The sequence below is a fragment of the Physeter macrocephalus genome, chromosome 17 (assembly GCF_002837175.3).
Source record: "Physeter macrocephalus isolate SW-GA chromosome 17, ASM283717v5, whole genome shotgun sequence".
Classification (NCBI taxonomy): Eukaryota; Metazoa; Chordata; class Mammalia; order Artiodactyla; family Physeteridae; genus Physeter; species Physeter macrocephalus.
This window is the reverse complement of record NC_041230.1, coordinates 8,071,379-8,092,710: the sequence shown is the minus strand read 5'-3', so window position 1 is coordinate 8,092,710 and position 21,332 is coordinate 8,071,379. Positions and strand designations below refer to the sequence as shown.

Genomic DNA, 21,332 nt, shown 5'->3' with positions numbered 1-21,332 from the left:
TTGTTTATGCTGAGGTATGTTCCTTCTATACTCAGTTTGTTGAGAGTTTTTATCACAAAAGGATGTTGTATTTTGTCAAGTACTTTTTCTGCATCTATTGAAATGATCATATAATTTTTGTCTTTCATTCTATTAAAGTGATGTATCACATGTATTGATTTGCATATGTTGAACTATCCTTGCATCCCAGGAATGAATCCTTCTTGATTGTGGTATATGATCCTTTTAACATGCTGTTGAATTTAATATGCCTATATTTTGTTGAAGAATTCTGCATCTATATTCATTAGAGATATTTGCCTATAGTTTTTCTTGTAGTGTCCTTATCTGCCTTTGGTATCAGGGTAATGTTGGCCTTGTAAAATGAGTTTGGGAGTGTTCCCTCCAGTTCCATTTTTTTGAAAGTATGAGAAAGACTGGCATCTGTTCATCTTTAAATGATTGGTAGAATTCACCAGGGAAGCCATCTAGTCCTCGGCTTTTCTTTTTTTGGTGGGAGCGGAGGGTTTTCTCTATTGAAAGATTTTGATTACTGATTCAACTCCTTATTCATTATTGGTCTGTTCTGATTTTTTATTTCTTCATGATTCAGTGTTGGTAGGTTGTATGTTTCTATGTTTCTTCTAGGTTATCCACTTTGTTACCGTATAATTGTTCATAACCAGAACTTTATTGAAAGCAGATTTTCTTGAGTCTGGTGTTAGAAGGTAAGGTGAAGCCAAGATATAAGTTCCTTGCAAGCCTGTTTTATTTAGCAGGAGTTCTGTACCTATCACACATCCTCAGTGAATGCTGTTTTGGACAAGATGTCTTAAACTATGAAGATGAATTTTGCCCAAGGCCAATACTGTTCTATTAAAGTAAATTTTGTGATTGTAAATTCTTTAGAGAATTTGAACCTTGTCTGAAAGCCATTTACCTCCTCACATCGTACATATAGTCCATATTTCTTTGTCCCTTAACTTTATTCAATGGCTTCATATGTATGAGTCACAGAATTACTCATACTACACTGATATGTATGTTAAAAATATAGTTTCTTTATTTTAAAAATTTGTTCGCATATCTCTTATGAGTTCTGATCAGTAGCATGAAAAGAAAAGCTAGTTTTGATGCAGTCTGATTCAAAACTTAGTCCTATCAGTAAACTGTTTCTTTGAATAATTATTCAGTTATTCAGATTCCCCTCTAAACCCCTGTCCTCTCTTAAGGTGGTATCTGAGATATAGAAGAAAATCTTCATAGCTTTGGGAGGAAGAGGGTCCTCTGTGATTCTCCATGGATGTGTGCTGACTGGTATCCACTGAATCTAGTTTAGCTGGCTTCTTTTTCTGGGCATTCTGTAGCTGATGAATTTGTGGTATGTTTTTCAGCTCAGTCATGATCCAAGGGCCCCCTCCATTCAACTTTCCTCCCTTGGATCTTGTTGTCTCCATAGACTCTGAGTCTCTGTCATAACCTCCAAAGAATCCCTGGCTTCCATGTGCAATAGTCTGTGGGGTCATCTTGCCTTCTGCAAGAGTCCTATCACTCCCTACTCTCCTGACATGCTACATGGGACACAAAGGCTACTTAAAGTTCCCCCAATTTGACCATGACACTTTGCCCTCTTAATTCACTACCTTTCTTACTTCACCTTAATGCCCTTCCCCTCTCCCCCAGCCCCTGGCAACCACCAATCTGCCTTCAGTCTCTGTATTAATCTATTCCAGATATTTTATATAAATAGAATGCTAAAATTTGTGACTTTTGTGTCTGGCTTCTTTCACTTAGTATAATCATTTTTGAAGGTAACTTTGCTAGTTATAGGATTATTCGTTGATAGTGTTTTTTCTTTCAGCACTTGAAATATTGCTGTCCCGTTGCCTTGACCTTCATTGTTTGTAATGAGAAGTCAGGTGTTAATTTTATTGTGGCTGCCTTGTAGATAAAGGATTGTTTTCCTCTTGCAGCTTTTAAGGTTTTCTCTGTATTGTTACTTTCAGCATTTTGAGTATGATGTGTTTAAGTTTGTATCTCTTTGTGTTTATCCTGCTTAGGGTTCATTGAGTGTCTTGAATATGTATATTAGTGTTTTTTAAAAATCAAATTTAGGAAGTTTTCAGCCAGTATTTCTTTGAGTAGTCTTCTGTCTTTCCTCTCCTTCTGGTACTCATATTATGTGTATGTGGATGTACTTATTTCTGTTTCATATTTCTCCTAGTCTGTGTTCATTTTTCTTCACTCTTTTTTTGTCCTCATCTTCAGATTGTATAGTTTCTATTGATCTCTTGATCTTTAAGCTTGCTGATTCTTTATTCTGCCATCTCAGACCTTCATGCAGCTGTGAGAAAGTCTCATCCAGGCCAATGGGGAGTTGCTGACCAAAATTTTCCCATTAGAGGAGTCCCATGTCAGGTAGAATGGTCCAGTCCCTAATACCCTCACTGTGTTTAGCCTTTGGCTGGAAAAATAGCCAGTGGTGGCTTGAGAATAGCATGGTCTCAGCATGAACACAGTAGTAGAACTGAAGATAGAGCAGATGGAGGTTGTTCACCAATTATGCATCTCACAGCTGGTTCTCTTGAAGGGGATTTGGGAGCATATTTCTATGGCTGCCACAAAGATAGCATTTTGAAATGTTCTATTTCTAGCATAAGCATTTATCTGTCTTAATAGATTTACCTAGTATTATTGACTGTGACAGAAATCTTACATAACAGTTAAACAGGACAGAATTTTATTAGTCTCTGTAGGAATTCAGGTACCAACAAATCCGGGCTGGTCCTGTATTTCTAAGGCAGAGAGAACCAGGATTCCTCTGTTTCATTTGTCTACCTCATTATCCCAAATGACTATATAATATATGACTATATTTGCCCTAGTCATCATAGTTACTTAACAGTCTGTAGGAAGGAGGAAGCTGGGGAGAAAATGTATACCTCTTCCCTTTAAGCTCACTTAACAGTAGTTGCACATAATACTCCTTTCATCTTATTGTCCCGAACCTTATATAAAAATACCTAGCTTCAAAGGAGATGAAGAATGATAATAAGAATGATAATGGCACAGGAGGCCATGTGCCTAGCCAAAAATTTGGAAATGAAGGGAAATAAATACTGGGATAGAAGAGTAAAAGTCTGTGCTACAGTATGAACTGTTCTGGATTTCTTTTCTTTTTTTTTTTCATTTTGAGATCAGTCTTGGTTTCATATTTCTTTTTAAATTATTAATTTCATTGAAGTTCAGTTTGTTTCAGTATTTATTCCTAATTTTGTATGTTTGTTTTTTAAATTTATTTTTCTTCATTAAACTTATTTGCCTAACTCAGTATTTATACTTAAAATAACAATTTTTAATTATGGGGATTTATGTATATAAGTCCTAGATTTCTCATATTAAGATTATGCTTCATATTTACTAAATTTTTTAAAAAGTATTTTCGTCAAGTTTATTTTAATGATTTCTTTTTGGATTCTGTCACTCTTGAGCAGGGTGCAATTAAAATTTTCTTGCAAAATCTGTGGTGTTGGTTTTGTAATTTATTAATTAGTTTATTGATCCAACTTACTGAGGAAAATACAACTCCCTGAGGAGAAATCTGAGGCTGAGGCACTGTCAGCGAGAATTCATCTTATGTGCTCTTATCCTTTCATGTGATTAATGAAACCATTATAGTAGAACTAGCTTTCTGTATTATGTTTTCTCCTCAGCTGTAATTCCTCACCAGGTACTTTTTCTGAGCTTATTTTGGTCTTTATCCCACTTAAGGGGAAGTCCCAACTACCCCGTGCATTTCAGTGTTTTTTAAAAATATATATTTGTATATTTATTTTTGACTGCATTGGGTCTTCGTTGCTGTGCTTTCTCTAGTTGTGGCGAGCGGGGGCTACTCTTTGTTGCAGTGTGCAGGCTTCTCATTGCTGTGGCCTCTCTTGTTGCGGAGCACGGGCCCCAGGTGCGCGGGCTTCAGTAATTGCAGCACATTGACTCAGTAGTTGTGGCTCACGGGCTCTAGAGTACAGGCTCTGTAGTTGTGGCACACGGGCTTAGTTGTTCCGTTGCATGTGGAATCTTCCCGGACCAGGGCTCAAACCCATGTCCCCTGCATTGGCAAGCAGATTCTTAACCACTGTCCCACCAGGGAAGTCCTTTCAGTGTTTTTTTACCCTGACACTTTTCGTTTGGTTTCTTTTTTTTTCTTTTTTCATTTCTTTAAAAATTTTCTTTTCTAGCTTTGTTGAGATATAATTGACATGTAACATTGTGTTTAAGGTGTACAACGTGTTTAATTGATACACTTATATACTGCAAAATTATTATCACAGTAGTTGGTTAAAACCTCCATCACCTCACATAATTATTTATTTAGGGTGAGAACGTTTAAGATCTACTCCCTAGCAAGTTTCCAGTATATAATATTGTATTGTTAACCATAGTCACCATGCTGTGCATTAGAGCCCCAGAAATTATTCATCTTATAAATGGAAGTTTATACCTGTTGACCAGTGTCTTCCCAACACCCCCACCTCCTAGCCCTGGGCAAGCACCATTCTGTTCTCTATTTCTATAATTTTGACTTTTCAAGATTCTACATATAAGGGATATCATAGAGTAATTGTCTTTCTTCGTCTGACTTACTTCACTTAGCATAATGCCCTAAAGGTCTATCCATGGAGTTGCAAATTGCAGGATTCCATCTTCCTCATGGCAGAATAATATTCCATTGTATACGTATATATCACATCTTCTGTATACATTCATCTGTAGACATGCGACACTTAGATTGCTTCCATATTTTGGTTACTGTTAATAATGTTGCAGTGAACATGGGAGTGCATATATGTCTTCAAACTCCTGTTCTCATTTCCTTTGGATATATACCTGGAAATGGGATTATTGGATTATATGGTAATTCTATTTTTAAGTTTTTTAAGGAACTTCTGTACTGTGCTGTTTTCCATAGTGGCTGTATCAATTTACATTCCCATCAACAGTGAACAAGGGTTCTCTTTTCTCCACATCCTTTCCAACACATTTTATCTCTTGTCTTTTTGATGATAGCCATTATAACAGGTGTGAGGTGACACCTCATTGTGGTGTTGATTTGAATTTCCGTGGTGATTAGTGATGTCAAGCATTTTTTCATGTACCTGTTGGCCAGTTGTATGTCTTCTTTGGAAAAATGTCTATTCAGTTCCTCTGCCCAATTTTACTCAAGTTGGGTTTTTTTGCTACTGAGTTGTGTGAGTTCTTTATTTTGGATGTTAACCCCTTATCAAATATATGATTTGCAAATATTTTCTTCTGTTCCATAGATCACCTTTTATTTTGTTGATTGTTCCTTTTGCTGTGCAGAAGCTTCTTAGTTTGATGTAGCCTCACTTACTGATTTTTGCTTTTATTGCTCATGCTTTTCATGTCATATTTTAAAAATTTTTGCCAAGACCAATGTCAAGAGCTTTATTCTTATGATTTCTTCTAGGAGTTTTACTGTTTCAGGTCTAATTTTAAATGTTTAACCATTTTGAGTTAATTTTAGTTGTGTAAGATGTGTCCAGTTTTATTATTCTGCATGTGATTATCCAGTTTTCCCAACACCATTTATTGAAGAGACTGTCCTTTCCCCATATTGAATATTCTTGACTCCCTTGTCAAATATTAGTTGACTGATACAAGGGGGTTATTTCTAGACTCTCATTTCTTATACATGGGTCCATGTGTCTATTTTTAATGCAGATACCACACTGTTTTGATTACTATGGCTTTGTCATATAGTTTGAAATCAGGAAATATGATGCTTCCAGATTTGTGCTTTCACAAGATTGCTTTGGCCATTTGGGGTCTTTTATGGCTCCATACAAATTGTATTGGGTTGGCCAAAAAGTTCATTAGGGTTTTTCCATAAAAAGATCACATTTTCCTGTTTTTGCAAAAAAAGTCTTTGGGAATTTTTATAGTGATTGCATTGAGTCTATCGATGGCTTTGGGTAGTATGGACATTTTAACAATATTAATTCTTGCAATCCATGAACATGAGATATCTTTCCATTTATTTGTGTCCTCTTCAGTTTCCTTCATCAAAATCTTATATTTTTCAGTGTCTAGAGCTTTCTCCTCCTTGGTTAAATTTATTGCTAAGTATTTTTGTTGTTTTTGATGCTATTGTGAATGGGATTGTTTTATTTCTTTTTCAGATATTTTGTTGTTAGTGTATACAAATACAGCTGATTTCTGTCTGTTGATTTTGTGTCCTGCAACTTTACTGAATTCGTTGATTAGTTCTTACAGGTTTTTTTGGTGGTGATTTTAGGATTTTCTATATATAAGATCATATCATCTGCAAAAAAAAAAAAAGACAGTTTTCTTCTTTGTTTCCTATTTGGATGTATATTTTTTTCCTTGCCTGATTGCTCTGGTTAGGATTACCCATACTATATTGAATAGGTCTGGTGAGAGTGGGTACCTTTGTCTTGTTCTGATCTTAAAGGAAAAGCTTTCAACCTTTTACCATTGGATATGATATTGTTGTTGGCTTATCATATATGTCCTTGTTTATGCTGAGGTATGTTCCTTCTATACTCAGTTTGTTGAGAGTTTTTATCACAAAAGGATGTTGTATTTTGTCAAGTACTTTTTCTGCATCTATTGAAATGATCATATAATTTTTGTCTTTCATTCTATTAAAGTGATGTATCACATGTATTGATTTGCATATGTTGAACTATCCTTGCATCCCAGGAATGAATCCTTCTTGATTGTGGTATATGATCCTTTTAACATGCTGTTGAATTTAATATGCCTATATTTTGTTGAAGAATTCTGCATCTATATTCATTAGAGATATTTGCCTATAGTTTTTCTTGTAGTGTCCTTATCTGCCTTTGGTATCAGGGTAATGTTGGCCTTGTAAAATGAGTTTGGGAGTGTTCCCTCCAGTTCCATTTTTTTGAAAGTATGAGAAAGACTGGCATCTGTTCATCTTTAAATGATTGGTAGAATTCACCAGGGAAGCCATCTAGTCCTCGGCTTTTCTTTTTTTGGTGGGAGCGGAGGGTTTTCTCTATTGAAAGATTTTGATTACTGATTCAACTCCTTATTCATTATTGGTCTGTTCTGATTTTTTATTTCTTCATGATTCAGTGTTGGTAGGTTGTATGTTTCTATGTTTCTTCTAGGTTATCCACTTTGTTACCGTATAATTGTTCATAGCAGTCTCTCATGTTCATTGTATCTGTGATATCAGTCATAATGTCTCCTCTTTCATTTTTTATTTTATTTATTTGACTCCTCTCTTTTTTTCTTCTTGATGGTGTCCTTACCACAGTTAGTAAGATCCACTTCTCTGTAACGTCCTCTGAGAATGTTATCTGCTGCTCTCTCAGACTTTTCAGTGACGCAGCTCACAATTCAGTACTTTGGAAGTGATGAGAGAAAAATGACACTCTTTGGCACCATCCCACATAGCTGGGAAAGCAGGGTACTCACACATTCTTATCTTCCGTCATGAATGAAATCATGGGCCAAGATTTCTCTTGGCCCTAAGCTGTGTTGCCTTGGTGGAGGGGTGAAGTAGGTAAAGTCAAACTGTTCCTCTTACCCTCTCTGATGAGTCCAAACTTGTATTTTTTGCTCCACTGATGTACTGGAACTTCTTGGCTGGAGACGTGTACTTTCACAAAAGCTCTGTCTTCTATTGGGTGCTTGTCTAAGACAGTCATTTTCTGGGGGCTCCTGGACCATGGCCAAGAGAGGCTAGAGTTAGTTCACATGCCTCTCAGGGTCTATAGCCAGGAATGAGATCTGTATGCTTATAACTCAACGTGTGGGTAGGCAAGACTCCTTCAGAGTCCCTTAGCATATGGTGCTGGACCCCACAGTTCCCACAAAGGCACTTTTGTCCATGGATGGATGCCAAATTACTGTTTTTGCAGTGGGGCCACTGCAGAGGGATGTCTTATTTTGCCATGATTGCTTTTGGTTTCTTAAGCCTGATTGTTTACAAGTTCTTGATCTTCAGCAGAAAAGGGCTCCAAAAGAGGAGTTTCCACTATTCCCACAGCATACTCTCAACCTTAGTGGATGTTCATGGTCATAGGGTCCTTTTAGGACCTAGAAATAAATTATCAGAAACATTTTTTATGAGTTAGCTCCTGGTGATTTCCTTTTATCTTATCCCATCTCTCATAGAAATTCCTCAAAGTATAGGAAATATGGACAGCTACCTTTGTTCCAGTGCTGTTGAAGATTTTTTTTCTTATGTTTATATTTTTGGGGCATTTTGGTTTTTAACTAGGAAAAGTGCATTTGATTTCTATGTTCAAATCACACTTCTTTGAAGAAATTTGTTACCATTCCCTCATTTCTGACACTTTAATCTTTCTTGGTACTGTTTTCTCACAGTTCTGGTTGTAATTCAAGTTCAGACCATTTAAAAAAAACTTCATTAACTAATATTTTTCCTATATTGGTATTTGTAGGATTCTATTTGTGGCACTCTTTTTTCAGTATATTTGAACTCAACAAAAATATATCCAGTTTTCGTGGCTGCAGACACCTGTTATAGGCTTATGAACAATAAATCCTCATTTTCAGTTTAGATTTCTTGTGATCTAATGAACAATATGTGCAACTGCTAAATCAATGAGTATCTCTCTTTGGATGTTCCTACTATACTTCAAAGTCATTCTCTCCCCATTTCTGCTTCCATCCAAATCCTATTTTCATTTTTTCATGTACCAATGAATCACAGGGATCTAGTGAGTTCCCAGACCAATTAACTTGAGTAAAGTTTTGTATTCCCCCAGTTTTTACACTCAGTATAAGTTAGTACCCAAGGTCTCTTTAACTCACAGTTGTTATTAAAGATGTGTGCTTGCTAAATCAATGAATGAACATAAACTGACAGGATGTTGCTAAAATGATATTTTTCTTTCACACAATAACAAAAACAGGTAAAATTTATTTTATAATCTCTTACCTTTGTGTACTATCAGAACAAGTTTCAATATGTTTTGTCCACTACATCTAAGATAGATTGAGTGGGAATATGTTGTTACAGGAAACAGTGACATTCAAAGATGTGGCTATTGACTTCACTGAGGAAGAGTGGCAGCAGTTGGATCCTGCTCAAAGAAACCTGTACCGGAATGTGATGCTAGAAAACTATAACAACTTAATCACTGTGGGTAAGGGTAGTTTCCTATATAACTCAAACTCTGGGAGTAAATTACCTTTTTTCCCCCCAGTGTTTCTGAAATGTGTAGAACCTTTAAATGTTAGACTGAGTTTGGCCTTTAGGTGCCTTTGCTCACATTCATGTGCATGCTGCAGCTTTCAAAGCAAAATGTCATCCTTGGTTATGTTTCAAGGGGCAGTATCCCTAGAAAACACAGGTTTCTTGTCCTTCAGAAAGCCTGGTTTCCCTGGGCCAGCCTCAGTTCTTGAATGATTGTTCCTAGTATTTATGCCCAAATCTTATGTCACTTCCCTTTGACAGGATGTCCATTCACCAAACCTGATGTGATTTTCAAGTTGGAGCAAGAAGAAGAACCATGGGTGGTGGAGGAAGAAGTGTCAAAGAGACATTGTCCAGGTTAGTGGGAAGGAACCATACAGGTGAGGAGGGGCCAGGGCCCTTTAATTGTTAATCTGTAAGTTTTTGATCTGTCTGAAATGTTCTTCAAAGTTATTTTTTTTAAGGCCATAGAACTTTGTAGTGACAATTGTTGTGAATTTTTTATATATGTAAGATTTCATTTCTAGATAACATTCTTAACTTCTTTCCTCAGAACCTAAAAGACCAGTTAGCTTTCTTACCTGTGTGCTAGATATCAACATTTCCTAATTCATTCCCAGCTTTGCTTTGGTAATCATTCTAGTCTTTCTGCCCACCATTTTACATAGGCTCCTTTCCTTTTACGTTCAGATATTTACAGAATTGAAGTTGTTTAAAAAAACTTGTTGACATTTAGAGTCCTTTACTATTTTCTCTTTTTCCTTCCATTGTAAATGCTTTAGCATCATATTTTGTACCCATAGTCACACTTCCCACTGTAATTTAGCTTTTGCTCTCATACTTCAGTAAGGGCTATAATCCTTTTACTTCAATAAAAGTTTTAAAGTCAGTGCTACTTTTCTGTTCTCTCTCATTTTCTGCTACATTTGTCACGTATATATGCATGTGCTTGTGTGTGATACACGTGTATACAGATGTATAATGCATACACATATATACATATACATGCATACATATGCATACATATATTTTTAATTTGAAAGATACTGTGATGTCTTTGTTTGCTCTTCAAGGAGATAACAATTTATACTTCTACTAACAATTTCTGCAACTTAGTCTATTAGCATTCCTTAAATCTTTGCCAGTTTGATAAGTGAAAAATAACTTAATATAGTTTGAATTTGCATTTCCTTTATTATAAATGAAGGCAAGCATCTTTTCATATGTTTAAAATCTATCTATATTTCTTTTTTATGAACAGTTTGTGTTTTATGCCCCTTTTTTTCTGTTGAGTTCTTAATTTATATGAATTCTTAACATATTAAGGTGATTAGCCCTTTCTCTTGTTTTTCTAGTATTTTTTTCCAGTCACTCATTGCTCTTTAAAGTACTTTTTGCCGCTGTTAAATTTCACATAGTTGAAATAACAATCTTTTCTTACAGGAGATTTATCATATGATTCTTTTTCCTTTTGTGTATATGGGTGAATATTATTTACATATTTCTTAATAATGAATCATACTTACATTTTTGCTATGAATTTAAATATCCTAACTCTGTCAAGCTTTGAAGTCAATGTTACACTTGTTTCATAAATAAAATTTAGAAGCTTTTCTTCACGCTCTAGAACACTTATATAGCATTGGCATAAAACTCCCGTAAAATTTTTATTTATCTTACCTGTTGAACTATTTGGACCTTGCAGATTTTATTTTTTCTTTTTGCTGTACACGGGCCTCTCACTGTTGTGGCCTCTCCTGTTGCGGAGCACAGGCTCCGGACGCGCAGACCCAGCAGCCATGGCTCACGGGCCCAGCCGCTCCGCGGCATGTGGGATCCTCCCGGACCGGGGCACGAACCCGCATCCCCTGCATCGGCAGGCGGACTTTCAACCACCGCGCCACCAGGGAAGCCCTGGACCTTGCAAATTTTTGAGGGAAGTTTCTTTGACAGCTTTTCTCCATTGTTCCTTTTATAACTGTTCTATATAGATGTTTTTGTCTCTCTTGGCAATAGTTTTTGGTAATAGGCTGTAATTTTCCAGAAAGATATCCATTTTAATCCTGGTTTTCAAATTAATTTTCACAGAGTTGAACAAAGTAATTGCCATAAATATTTAAATTTCCTCTGTATTTTAAGAAGGTTACCATATATTGATGTTCCAGGGCCATCTGTTGTATTTAACAATTTGTTTCATCTGTATTTTCAAATCTGTTTATATAAAATTATTCATAGTGTTGTCTTCTTATTTATGTCTTCTGTAAATACTGCAACATTCTCAGCTAGCATCATCAAATATTGGCTCTCATTCATTGCCTTAACACTGTACCACTGGGACTCATATTAGATAGATGCTAGACCTTTTTTTCTCCATATTTTTAAATTTCCTTTGCTATTTTCTTCCTCTGTATCTCTGTGTTGCCTTCTCAGTAATTACTTCAGATATATCTTCCAGTTTGCTAATTCTCTCTTCAGCCATGTTTATTCATCTTTTTAACTCATCCACCTTTGAAAAAATTTTTAGTAGTAGTGTTTTGTATTTTTGTAAATTCCTCTTCTTTTTGTTTTTGCTATGTTTTTTTCTTCTCACATCTTTCTGATTCTTCCTAGTAATTTCTGTGGCTTCTTCAGCTTTGTGTTTTTATCTTTTGCTTCTTTAAAAATACTTTACATAGCTCTTTTGTATTCTGTATCTGACAGTTCCAGTATTTTAAGTTCTCAGGTTTAAATATCTTGTTTTTGAGGACTCAGTGTATTTTGGTTCTTCACATTCTTGATGATTGCTGATTCTAAATTTAAATTTTTAAAATCTTAATTTGTGCTAATTCTATTGTCCTAAATTGGGGTTGCTTTCCTCTGAAGATGATTTGCATGTGCTTCTGGTGGGTGCCAAGAGGCGTTACCAAGTGAGGATCAGTTGAACATTCTTTGAAGGTCCTGGCTTTTTGTAGGGATCTTAGTTGAGCTTCCCTTCTTTATTGATGGCCCAAGAGCCTTATGTTTAGTTAACAAGGCTTTGCATATGTACTCAAGACATATCTGTCTTGCAGGTTGCTTTCAGGTCTGCTCTCTCTCAGACCTGGTTTTGGCTAATACTTGTTTTTATTTTGTTCGTTTTTTGTGTGTATGGTGCTCAGGCATGGTTGTTGGAGAGGACTGCAGTGTTCTTGGAGATTTATGCTACTTCCTATAAGCCCAGTGATGCTTCAGAATTTCTGCTTTATCCACTATCTTGTTTTGCAGTATGAGGTTACCCTACTGTAATTTCAATACTTAAAGTCTTTAAATTTTTTTTAAAGTTTTTTTTTTGATGACCATTTTTAAAGTCTTTATTGAATTTGTTACAGTATTGCTTCTGTTTTACGTTTTTTGGTTTTTTGGCCACGAGACATGAGGGATCTTAACTCCCTGACCAGGGATCAAACCCACACCCCCTGCACTGGAAGGTGAAGTCTTAACCACTAGACCACCAGGGGAGTCCCTAAAAGTCTTTATGTAGCCTATCTGTCTCTCTCTTTTTTCCCCCCACTTGCATGGTGTTCATTATTTTGGATGGTTTTATTTTTCTCTTTTCTTTCTTTCTTGGTTCTGCTAGTTAATTTTTTTTAGCCCTTTTTGTTTTCTCATTTTTTCTTCCTCATGCATTTATATTTCTATTTTGAGCCCATTTATAGTTGGTATTTTCATTAAGCTTTTTCATTCATGACAATACATTTAATCAAGATTTTCATTTACTATGTGTCAATTGTTTTAGCTTGAATTTTTTGTCTGCTTTCTTTATCTCATGTTTCTTTTCTTTTTTCTTTTATACTTTTTTAGAGATCTGATTCCAGTACCTTCTCATTTATGAGTGAGGATAGTTCCTCCTTGACCTGATTTTTAAAGAATGATATTGTTAGGGAAGGAAAGAAAGTTCTCTGATCTAGAGCAGGAATCTGCAAACTATGACCTGTAGGCCAGCCACTTGTTTTTGTAAATAAAGTTTTCCTGGAATATAGCCACAATGAATCATTTACATCTTGACTATTAATACTTTCACACTGCAGAGGCAAAGTTGAATAGTTGTGTCAAAGACTGTATGACCCGGAAGCCTAAAATATTTACTATCTGACCTTTAAGAAAAAGTTTGCCGAATCTTGATGTATAGGAATGCATCTGTTTTTCATACTAAAGCCTTTTATTCTACATGGTTGTGTGAATATATGTTTAGGTTTTATTTCTTCTCATCCAAAAAGGAACTGCAGCTGCAAGTCTTCTCATAACTCTGAATCTTACACTCTTACCCCAACAGACTTCTTCCTAAAAAGACAGTATTTCACAGTGTTTCCTCGTTCAGTCCTGGCTTCCTTGACATACCTTGGGATGTCAAGTCTCCTGTAATCAGTCTGCACTCCCAAATTTCCATGTTGTAATCATGGGTTAATTAATTCTGCCCTTCAAGGTGTGATATCCATTTTGACAATGTCAGCTGCTTGCTCTGCCCAAGATCAGCATGAACAGCTGTCTTCTCTTAGAATCCTTTTTTCCCTATTCCACCCTTCACTGTATTTGTCAACACTAACTCATTTGTTATAATTGGGGTTACAGCCACCACCTAGGATCATTGAAGAATCAATGACTTTTCATTCCTGTTTGTATAGAGGAAAAGAGATCAGATACTTTTTCATTCCACCATCTTAAAAAATGGAGTCTTTTCTGTCACATTTGATATTTTGATCTTGCCCTTGGAATTCTTTTTCACTTCTGCTTAGATAGTACCTTAAAGACCTGATCTTACCTTCTCCCTCAACACCTTTTGCTTAATTGAGCTTTTTTGTTTCCCTGAACTGAGGGGATTCAATAGCTTAAGCTTAGTATTCTGCCTTCTTTTCTACATTTATAATCTGCAACCATGTCTCTAACTTTACCTGCATTATAGCTTCACAAGAATTTTTCCTTTACTCTATTCTCAGTCTGGCAGAGAGGGAGAAAAATCTCCATTTTCCTATCTTAGAGCTAAGCAGCCACTGGGGACTGAATGTCTCACCCTTGGGTATGTAGACTTTCATTTATTCTATGTTTGAGCCAGTTCCTTATCTCTGAATTTCTCTGCCTGGTGTCCTTGACTCTAGAGCCTTTCTGCTCATATTTCTCAAGAGAGTAATCTCCCATCTTCTCTAGGGTGGAAGAGTGGTCTTTGTCTTTGTTAGTTTATATCTTTTTCTTTCCTTATCTCATTTTAGTGTGGTTTTGTGTAGGATCAGACATAAATTCATGTATTTATGAGGCCATATTTAAGCATAATTTCCCATTCTTTGTTTTCCCTTTCAATCATGCTATGCAGGCTCTTCCAGTTTTATATTCCGATTCTTTTTTTTAAATATTTATTTACTTATTTACTTTGGCTGCGCTGGGTCTTAGTTGCGGCATGCAGGATCTTCATTGCAGCACGTGGACTCTTAGTTGCAGCATACGGACTTGTTAGTTGTGACATGCAGACTCTTAGTTGCAACATGCATGCGGGGATCTAGTTCCCCAACCAGGGATCGAACCCAGGCCCCCAGCATTGGGAGCATGGAGTCTTACCCACGCTTACCCACGCTTACCCACCAGTCTTACCCTGGTGGTCTTGGACCACCAGGGAAGTCCCTATTCTGATTCTTTTATCCAATTTTTACCTTCCTATTGTTTGTTCTCATTTTATTAATTACTGTATTGTTCAGAACAATTTTATTTATTTACTTTTTAAAATATATAATACATGTAGTACACATTTTTTAAAGTACAATAGGATATATATTGATAAGTAATTTTTCTTCTCTTACCCATGTCTTTCCCTCTGCTGGCAACCCCTAGTATCATTTTCCCTTGAGCTATTATTTACTTGCATTTTCAAACATTTTTATTGAAACCACTTTAAGTTGATAGGTTAACTTGCAAATAATTACCATTTTTGCTGTCGAATATTCTTTTCCAGGAATGTGATACACCTTTTGTCTTAGTTTCCTAGAGCTGCCATAACGAAGTAGAGGCTAGAAATACAAAATCAAGGTGTAAGTAGGGCAATGTTCCTTCTGAAACCTACAGGAGAAGATTCCTTGTGTCTTTCAGCTTCTGGTATCCCCAGACATTCCTTGGCTTGTGGCAGCATAACTCCAATCTGTGTCTTTATCTTCACATAGTGTTCTCCCTGTGTTCTGTCTTTTCATGTGGCATTATTTTTATAAGAACACCAGTCATATTAGATTAGTGGCTTACCTTACTTCAGTATGACCTCATCTTAACTAACTACATCTGCAATGACGTTATTTTCAAATAACTTAACATTCTGAGGTACTGGGGGTTAGGGCTTAAACATATATTTTAAAGGGGGAACACACAATTCAACCTATAACACTTTCATTTGTTCAAATCTGTGTGTGCATTTTAAAGTTTTCTTATAATTTTTAGACATTTCTTATTAAATTTATTCTCAGATTTTTCATATTTTTGTTGTCATTGTAAGTGTAGTCTTGTTATATTTTCTAAATAGTTGTTTGTATATCTGAAGGTTACTGAAACTGAATATTAATTTACTATATATAGTGAATTTAATTTTTTACTTTTTATAATTTTTCAGGTGAATCGATTTTGCAAGTTAACAGTTTTAGTATTGACAAATAATGTTAACTTTACCTTTCCTTTCCAAGTTTTTATACCTCATTTCTTTCTCTTATTTAATACACTACCCTGTACTGTAATAATAGTTGTGATAGTACTTATCTTTTTCTTATTCCTGATTTTAATGTGAATGCTTTGGGATTTTTCCCATTAAGAACAGTGCCAGGGTTTAAGTTGTACGGTGCTTTTTCTCAAGTTAAATAAGTGTCTGTCTGTTCCCATTTTATAAAGTTATTTTTATGGAAAATAGGTGTTGAATTTTATCATCTTTTTAATACCTTTGGAAATGATTACTTGATTTTTCACTTTTGACCTATTAATGTATTTACTTATAGGAATAGATTTTTCTAATATTGAAACATACTTATATTCCTGGAAAAAAATAACATATATATGTCTATACTTAATGTGCTTTTGGGTCACTTTTTTTTTCTTCTGGGTCATTTTGATATGTAGAGTTTTTGCATTGATATTCAAAAATGAAATTGGTGTATAGTTTGCTTTTTTGGTTGTCCTCTTTATCAGGTGTTGGTGTTAATATTATGTTTGTCTCACACACAAAAAAATGGGAATTCTTTTTTCTTTCATAATATTTTGTACAGCATGACAGCTGTCCCTTAGATGTTTGTTTAAATTCCCATGATAATATCTCTGGGCCTTTTCTATTTGTTTTGGTTTGGGGTATTTCTTTTCATATCTTTCTGTTTATTTTGTGGAAATTGGTATTTGTTTTCTACATCTTATAGAGTCAGTTTTGGTAATTTATATTTTCCAGAAAATTATGTCAAACAGTTTATAAAAATTTATTTAAATGGAGTTCTGTAAAATACTTTTGATTTTCTAGCTTCCTGTTTTTGTCTTTTTCTCTATCACTGTTTCTTCTTACTTTATTTGTTCATTCTGAATTCTCCCTCTTATTTATCCAACAGTTTACCTTTCTTCTTTCAGATCCCATTTAAAAGCAGTCAAAGCTATTTGTATTCATAAATATCTGTCTCTACTCATATTTCCTTTCCTGGAATTTCCTAAAGCTTAGGAAATAGGAGACATATGTACCTGGAATTTGCTTAATAGGACACTAAACCATACGCTAAGAATCAATCCCATACTAGCATATTAAAAAAATTTTTTTTGATATAATATTGGAAAAATTTACAAGTGACATTTATTTGCAATTTGTTTTAGGAGAAATATGGGGGATGGATGAGCATCAGAAAATCCAGGACAGACTTTTGACACAACTTGAAGATAAATTCACAAAAACACTGACTGAAGAAAAAGTGAATGAATGTCATAAGAAATTTGCAAATGCATTTTCTCCAAACTCAGACTTTTTTCCTTCCAGTCACAATCTCTATAAATACGACTTATTTGGAAAGTGTTTAGAACATAATAATTTCAACTATTATAATAATGAGAGAATCCTTATAAGAAAAGAACATTGTGACTATAACGAACCTATGAAATCATTTGGCAATAGCCTATCCCATCTTGTAGTAACCCCCTTTAAGTGTAATCATTGTGGAAAAGGTTTTGATCAAACTTTGGACCTCATCAGACACCTGAGAATTCATACTGGAGAGAAACCCTATGAATGTAAAAAATGTAGAAAAGCCTTCAGCCAAAAGGAAAAACTCATTAAACATCATAAAATCCACAGTAGGGAGCAGTCTTATGAATGTAATGAATGTGGGAAAGCTTTCATTAAAATGTCAAATCTCATTAGACATCAAAGAATCCATACTGGAGAGAAACCCTATGCATGTAAGGAGTGTGGAAAATCCTTCAGCCAGAAATCAAATCTCATTGATCATGAAAAAATTCATACTGGAGAGAAACCTTATGAATGTAATGAGTGTGGAAAAGCATTCAGCCAGAAGCAAAGCCTCATTGCACATCAGAAAGTTCATACTGGGGAGAAACCTTATGCATGTAATGAATGTGGTAAAGCCTTCCCTCGAATAGCATCTCTTGCTCTTCATATGAGAAGTCATACAGGAGAGAAACCTTATAAATGTGATAAATGTGGAAAAGCCTTCTCTCAGTTTTCCATGCTTATTATACATGTGAGAATTCATACAGGTGAGAAACCTTATGAATGTAATGAATGTGGAAAATCCTTCTCTCAAAGCTCAGCCCTTACTGTACATATGAGAAGTCATACTGGTGAGAAACCTTATGAATGTAAGGAATGTAGAAAAGCCTTCAGCCACAAAAAGAACTTCATTACACACCAGAAGATTCATACTAGAGAGAAACCTTATGAATGTAATGAATGTGGGAAAGCTTTCATTCAGATGTCAAATCTTGTTAGACACCAGAGAATTCACACTGGAGAAAAACCCTATGTATGTAAGGAATGTGGCAAAGCCTTTAGCCAGAAATCAAATCTCATTGCTCATGAAAAAATTCATTCTGGAGAGAAGCCCTATGAATGTAATGAATGTGGTAAAGCCTTCAGCCAAAAGCAAAACTTTATTACACATCAGAAAGTTCACACTGGAGAGAAACCTTATGATTGTAATGAATGTGGTAAAGCCTTCTCTCAAATTGCTTCCCTTACTCTTCACCTGAGAAGTCACACAGGGGAAAAGCCTTATGAATGTGATAAATGTGGGAAAGCTTTCTCTCAGTGCTCATTGCTTAATTTACATATGAGAAGTCATACAGGTGAGAAACCCTATGTATGTAATGAATGTGGAAAAGCTTTCTCTCAAAGAACTTCCCTTATTGTACATATGAGAGGTCATACAGGTGAGAAACCTTATGAATGTAATAAATGTGGAAAAGCCTTCTCCCAAAGTTCCTCCCTTACTATACATATACGAGGTCATACAGGTGAGAAACCCTTCGACTGTAGTAAATGTGGAAAAGCCTTTTCTCAAATCTCATCTCTTACACTTCATATGAGAAAACATACAGGTGAGAAGCCTTATCATTGTAATGAGTGTGGTAAGGCTTTCAGCCAAAAGTCACACCTTGTTAGACACCAGAGAATTCATACTCATTAGAAATAGAAACTCTGTGAATCTTGTGAATATGGAAAAGCCTTTGGAAGGAATTAGCACCTCCTTGCACATTACAGTATCGGATCTAGAGCAGAAAACTGAATGTGGGAAAGCCGTTTGAAGAAGTCACATTTGTGACACAGTTCTTACCAAGGTGACAAATTGTATAATGAGAAAGCTGATGGTCAAAAATCTTCAGCAGACATCTTATGTAATGATAATATTTATCCAGCATTCTCTTTAAAACCTGAAATAAGATATTTGCATCAGCATGTCAGCATGATACTTGAGCTCCTAGCCAATCTCTTAACCAAGAAAAATAAGATTGGAGAAAAAAAAAGCTCTTAAAATAACCTCTCATACTAGAATAGTTAATTAGAAAATATCTTGATATAAAATATCTAAGAATAAACAATGAATTACAAGACACATATATATAAAGTTATAAAACATTTTGAAGGTGACAAAAGGTCACAGTTGAAATTTTGAGAAAAATAACATTTTCTGAAAAGACTTGACATGGTAAAAAATATATAAATTTTCTCACAAATCACTAAGTTTAAAGTACTTCCACTCAAAGTTTTTACCAGTTAGTTATATTTTAAGAATTTCATGAACTGATTCAATATTTTATATGGGAATGTAAAGGGCCACAAATAGCTGAAACAAATGTGAAAAACAAAAGAGAAGATAGACTACTAGATATCATTGCATATTTATTCAAAGCTTGTAGCATTTAAACAGTGTGTTCTTTATGAGTAAGTAAATCAGTGGAAACAAATTGAAGACTGGAGGAAAGACATAGGAATTTTGTGTATTATAGTGCTATTGAAATCATTGGAAAAAGGATGGCCTCTTCAATAAATGGAAGATTCATATGAACAAAAAATGTTAGTTCTTTATACCATATACAAAAATAAAACCCAGATTGAAGACTAGAATATAAAAAGCAAAATTCTATATAATGAAAAAATAGACTATATTTACTACTTTAGAGTAACAGGATTTCTTTAAAAACACAAATATGGAACATTCAATTCTACTTTGGTGTATTGGCTTCAGAGGCACCCACATATATGCACAGAGATGCATGTGTTCATGCATTTCTTTATGTTCAGTGCATCATGGTTTGTATTACTCTAAATTGAAAAGAACATACATTTCCATTAATAGAGGAATAGATTGATACGATGTGATTATTTGTATGATAGAACACAATATTTAAAGATACAAATTTGATATATCATTACATGGATAGATTACATAATATTGACAGAAAAAAGCAAAATGTACAATGAAACATGATATAACATTTCTATAAATTTAATAAAACAATGCAAAGAACAGTACTGTGTATTGATCATGGATACATATATGACATTGGTTGCCTTTTAGGAAGTGAAGGCACTTGTTATATTTATCTGTAATATTTCTTTAATAAAAGAATGAAAGCAAATATGACAGTAGTAACAAATCTGGTTGTCAAAATTATGTTGTGGGTTTTGTTTTTTTATTCTCTCTTGCCTGTCTTTATTTTCTTGTTTCTCTAAAATAAGAATCAAATGGATAGGGACTTCCCTGGTAGTGCAGTGGCTAAGAATCTGCCTGCCAATGCAGGGGACACAGGTTCGATCCCTGATCTGGGAAGATCCCACATGCCACGGAGCAACTAAGCCTGTGCGCCACAACTACTGAAGCCCATGTACCTAGGGCCTGTGCTCTGCAACGAGAAGCCACCTCAATGAGAAGCCCGCACACCGCAACAAAAAGTAGCCCCTGCGCACCACAACTAGAGAAAGCCCGTATGCAGCAACGAAGACCCAACGCAGCCAAAAAAATAAATACATTTATTTAAAAGAAATATCAAATGGATAGAGAAAACCTGGACCTATAGAAACAATTTTAAAATGTATTCTTATTTTTGATCAGATACTAACATTTATAGAGAAATATCTTTAATAATACACAAACCAAACCTGAATTAAGATAATATTTTGCTTACCCTCTCATAATGTTTATTAGGATACACACATCAGAAGTATACAATAGGGCTTCCCTGGTGGCGCAGTGGTTGAGAATCTGCCTGCCAATGCAGGGGACACGGGTTCGAGCCCTGGTCTGGGAAGATCCCACATGCCGTGGAGCAACTGGACCCGTGAACCACAATTACTGAGCCTGTGCGTCTGGAGCCTGTGCTCTGCAACAAGAGCGGCCGCGATAGTGAGAGGCCCGTGCACCGCGATGAAGAGTGGCCCCCGCTTGCCACAACTAGAGAAAGCCCTCGCACAGAAATGAAGACACAACACAGCCATAAATAAATAAATAAAAATTTAAAACAACGACAACAACAACAACAACAACAAACTAATTGGTCCCATTACAGGATGCTAATAAACCATTTAAAAAAAGTATACAATAGCCTTTGTTTGAGACCAATTTTTAAATTTTTCATTTTTATTTTAAACACA

General features: G+C 35.2%; 1 protein-coding gene across 1 annotated transcript in view; it reads left to right on the top strand.

The window, feature by feature from the left end:
• The window catches only part of LOC102991617 (zinc finger protein 569), an 83,949-nt gene extending 63,758 nt beyond the window's left edge, over nt 1-20,191 (top strand). The window contains exons 4-6 of the mRNA XM_028478102.2: nt 9,041-9,167; nt 9,479-9,574; nt 17,042-20,191. Coding sequence (XP_028333903.1) covers nt 9,041-9,167; nt 9,479-9,574; nt 17,042-18,867 — 2,049 coding nt within the window. The 3' untranslated portion in view covers nt 18,868-20,191. The remainder of the gene's footprint in view (nt 1-9,040; nt 9,168-9,478; nt 9,575-17,041) is intronic.
• The last annotated feature ends 1,141 nt before the right edge of the window (nt 20,192-21,332 follow it).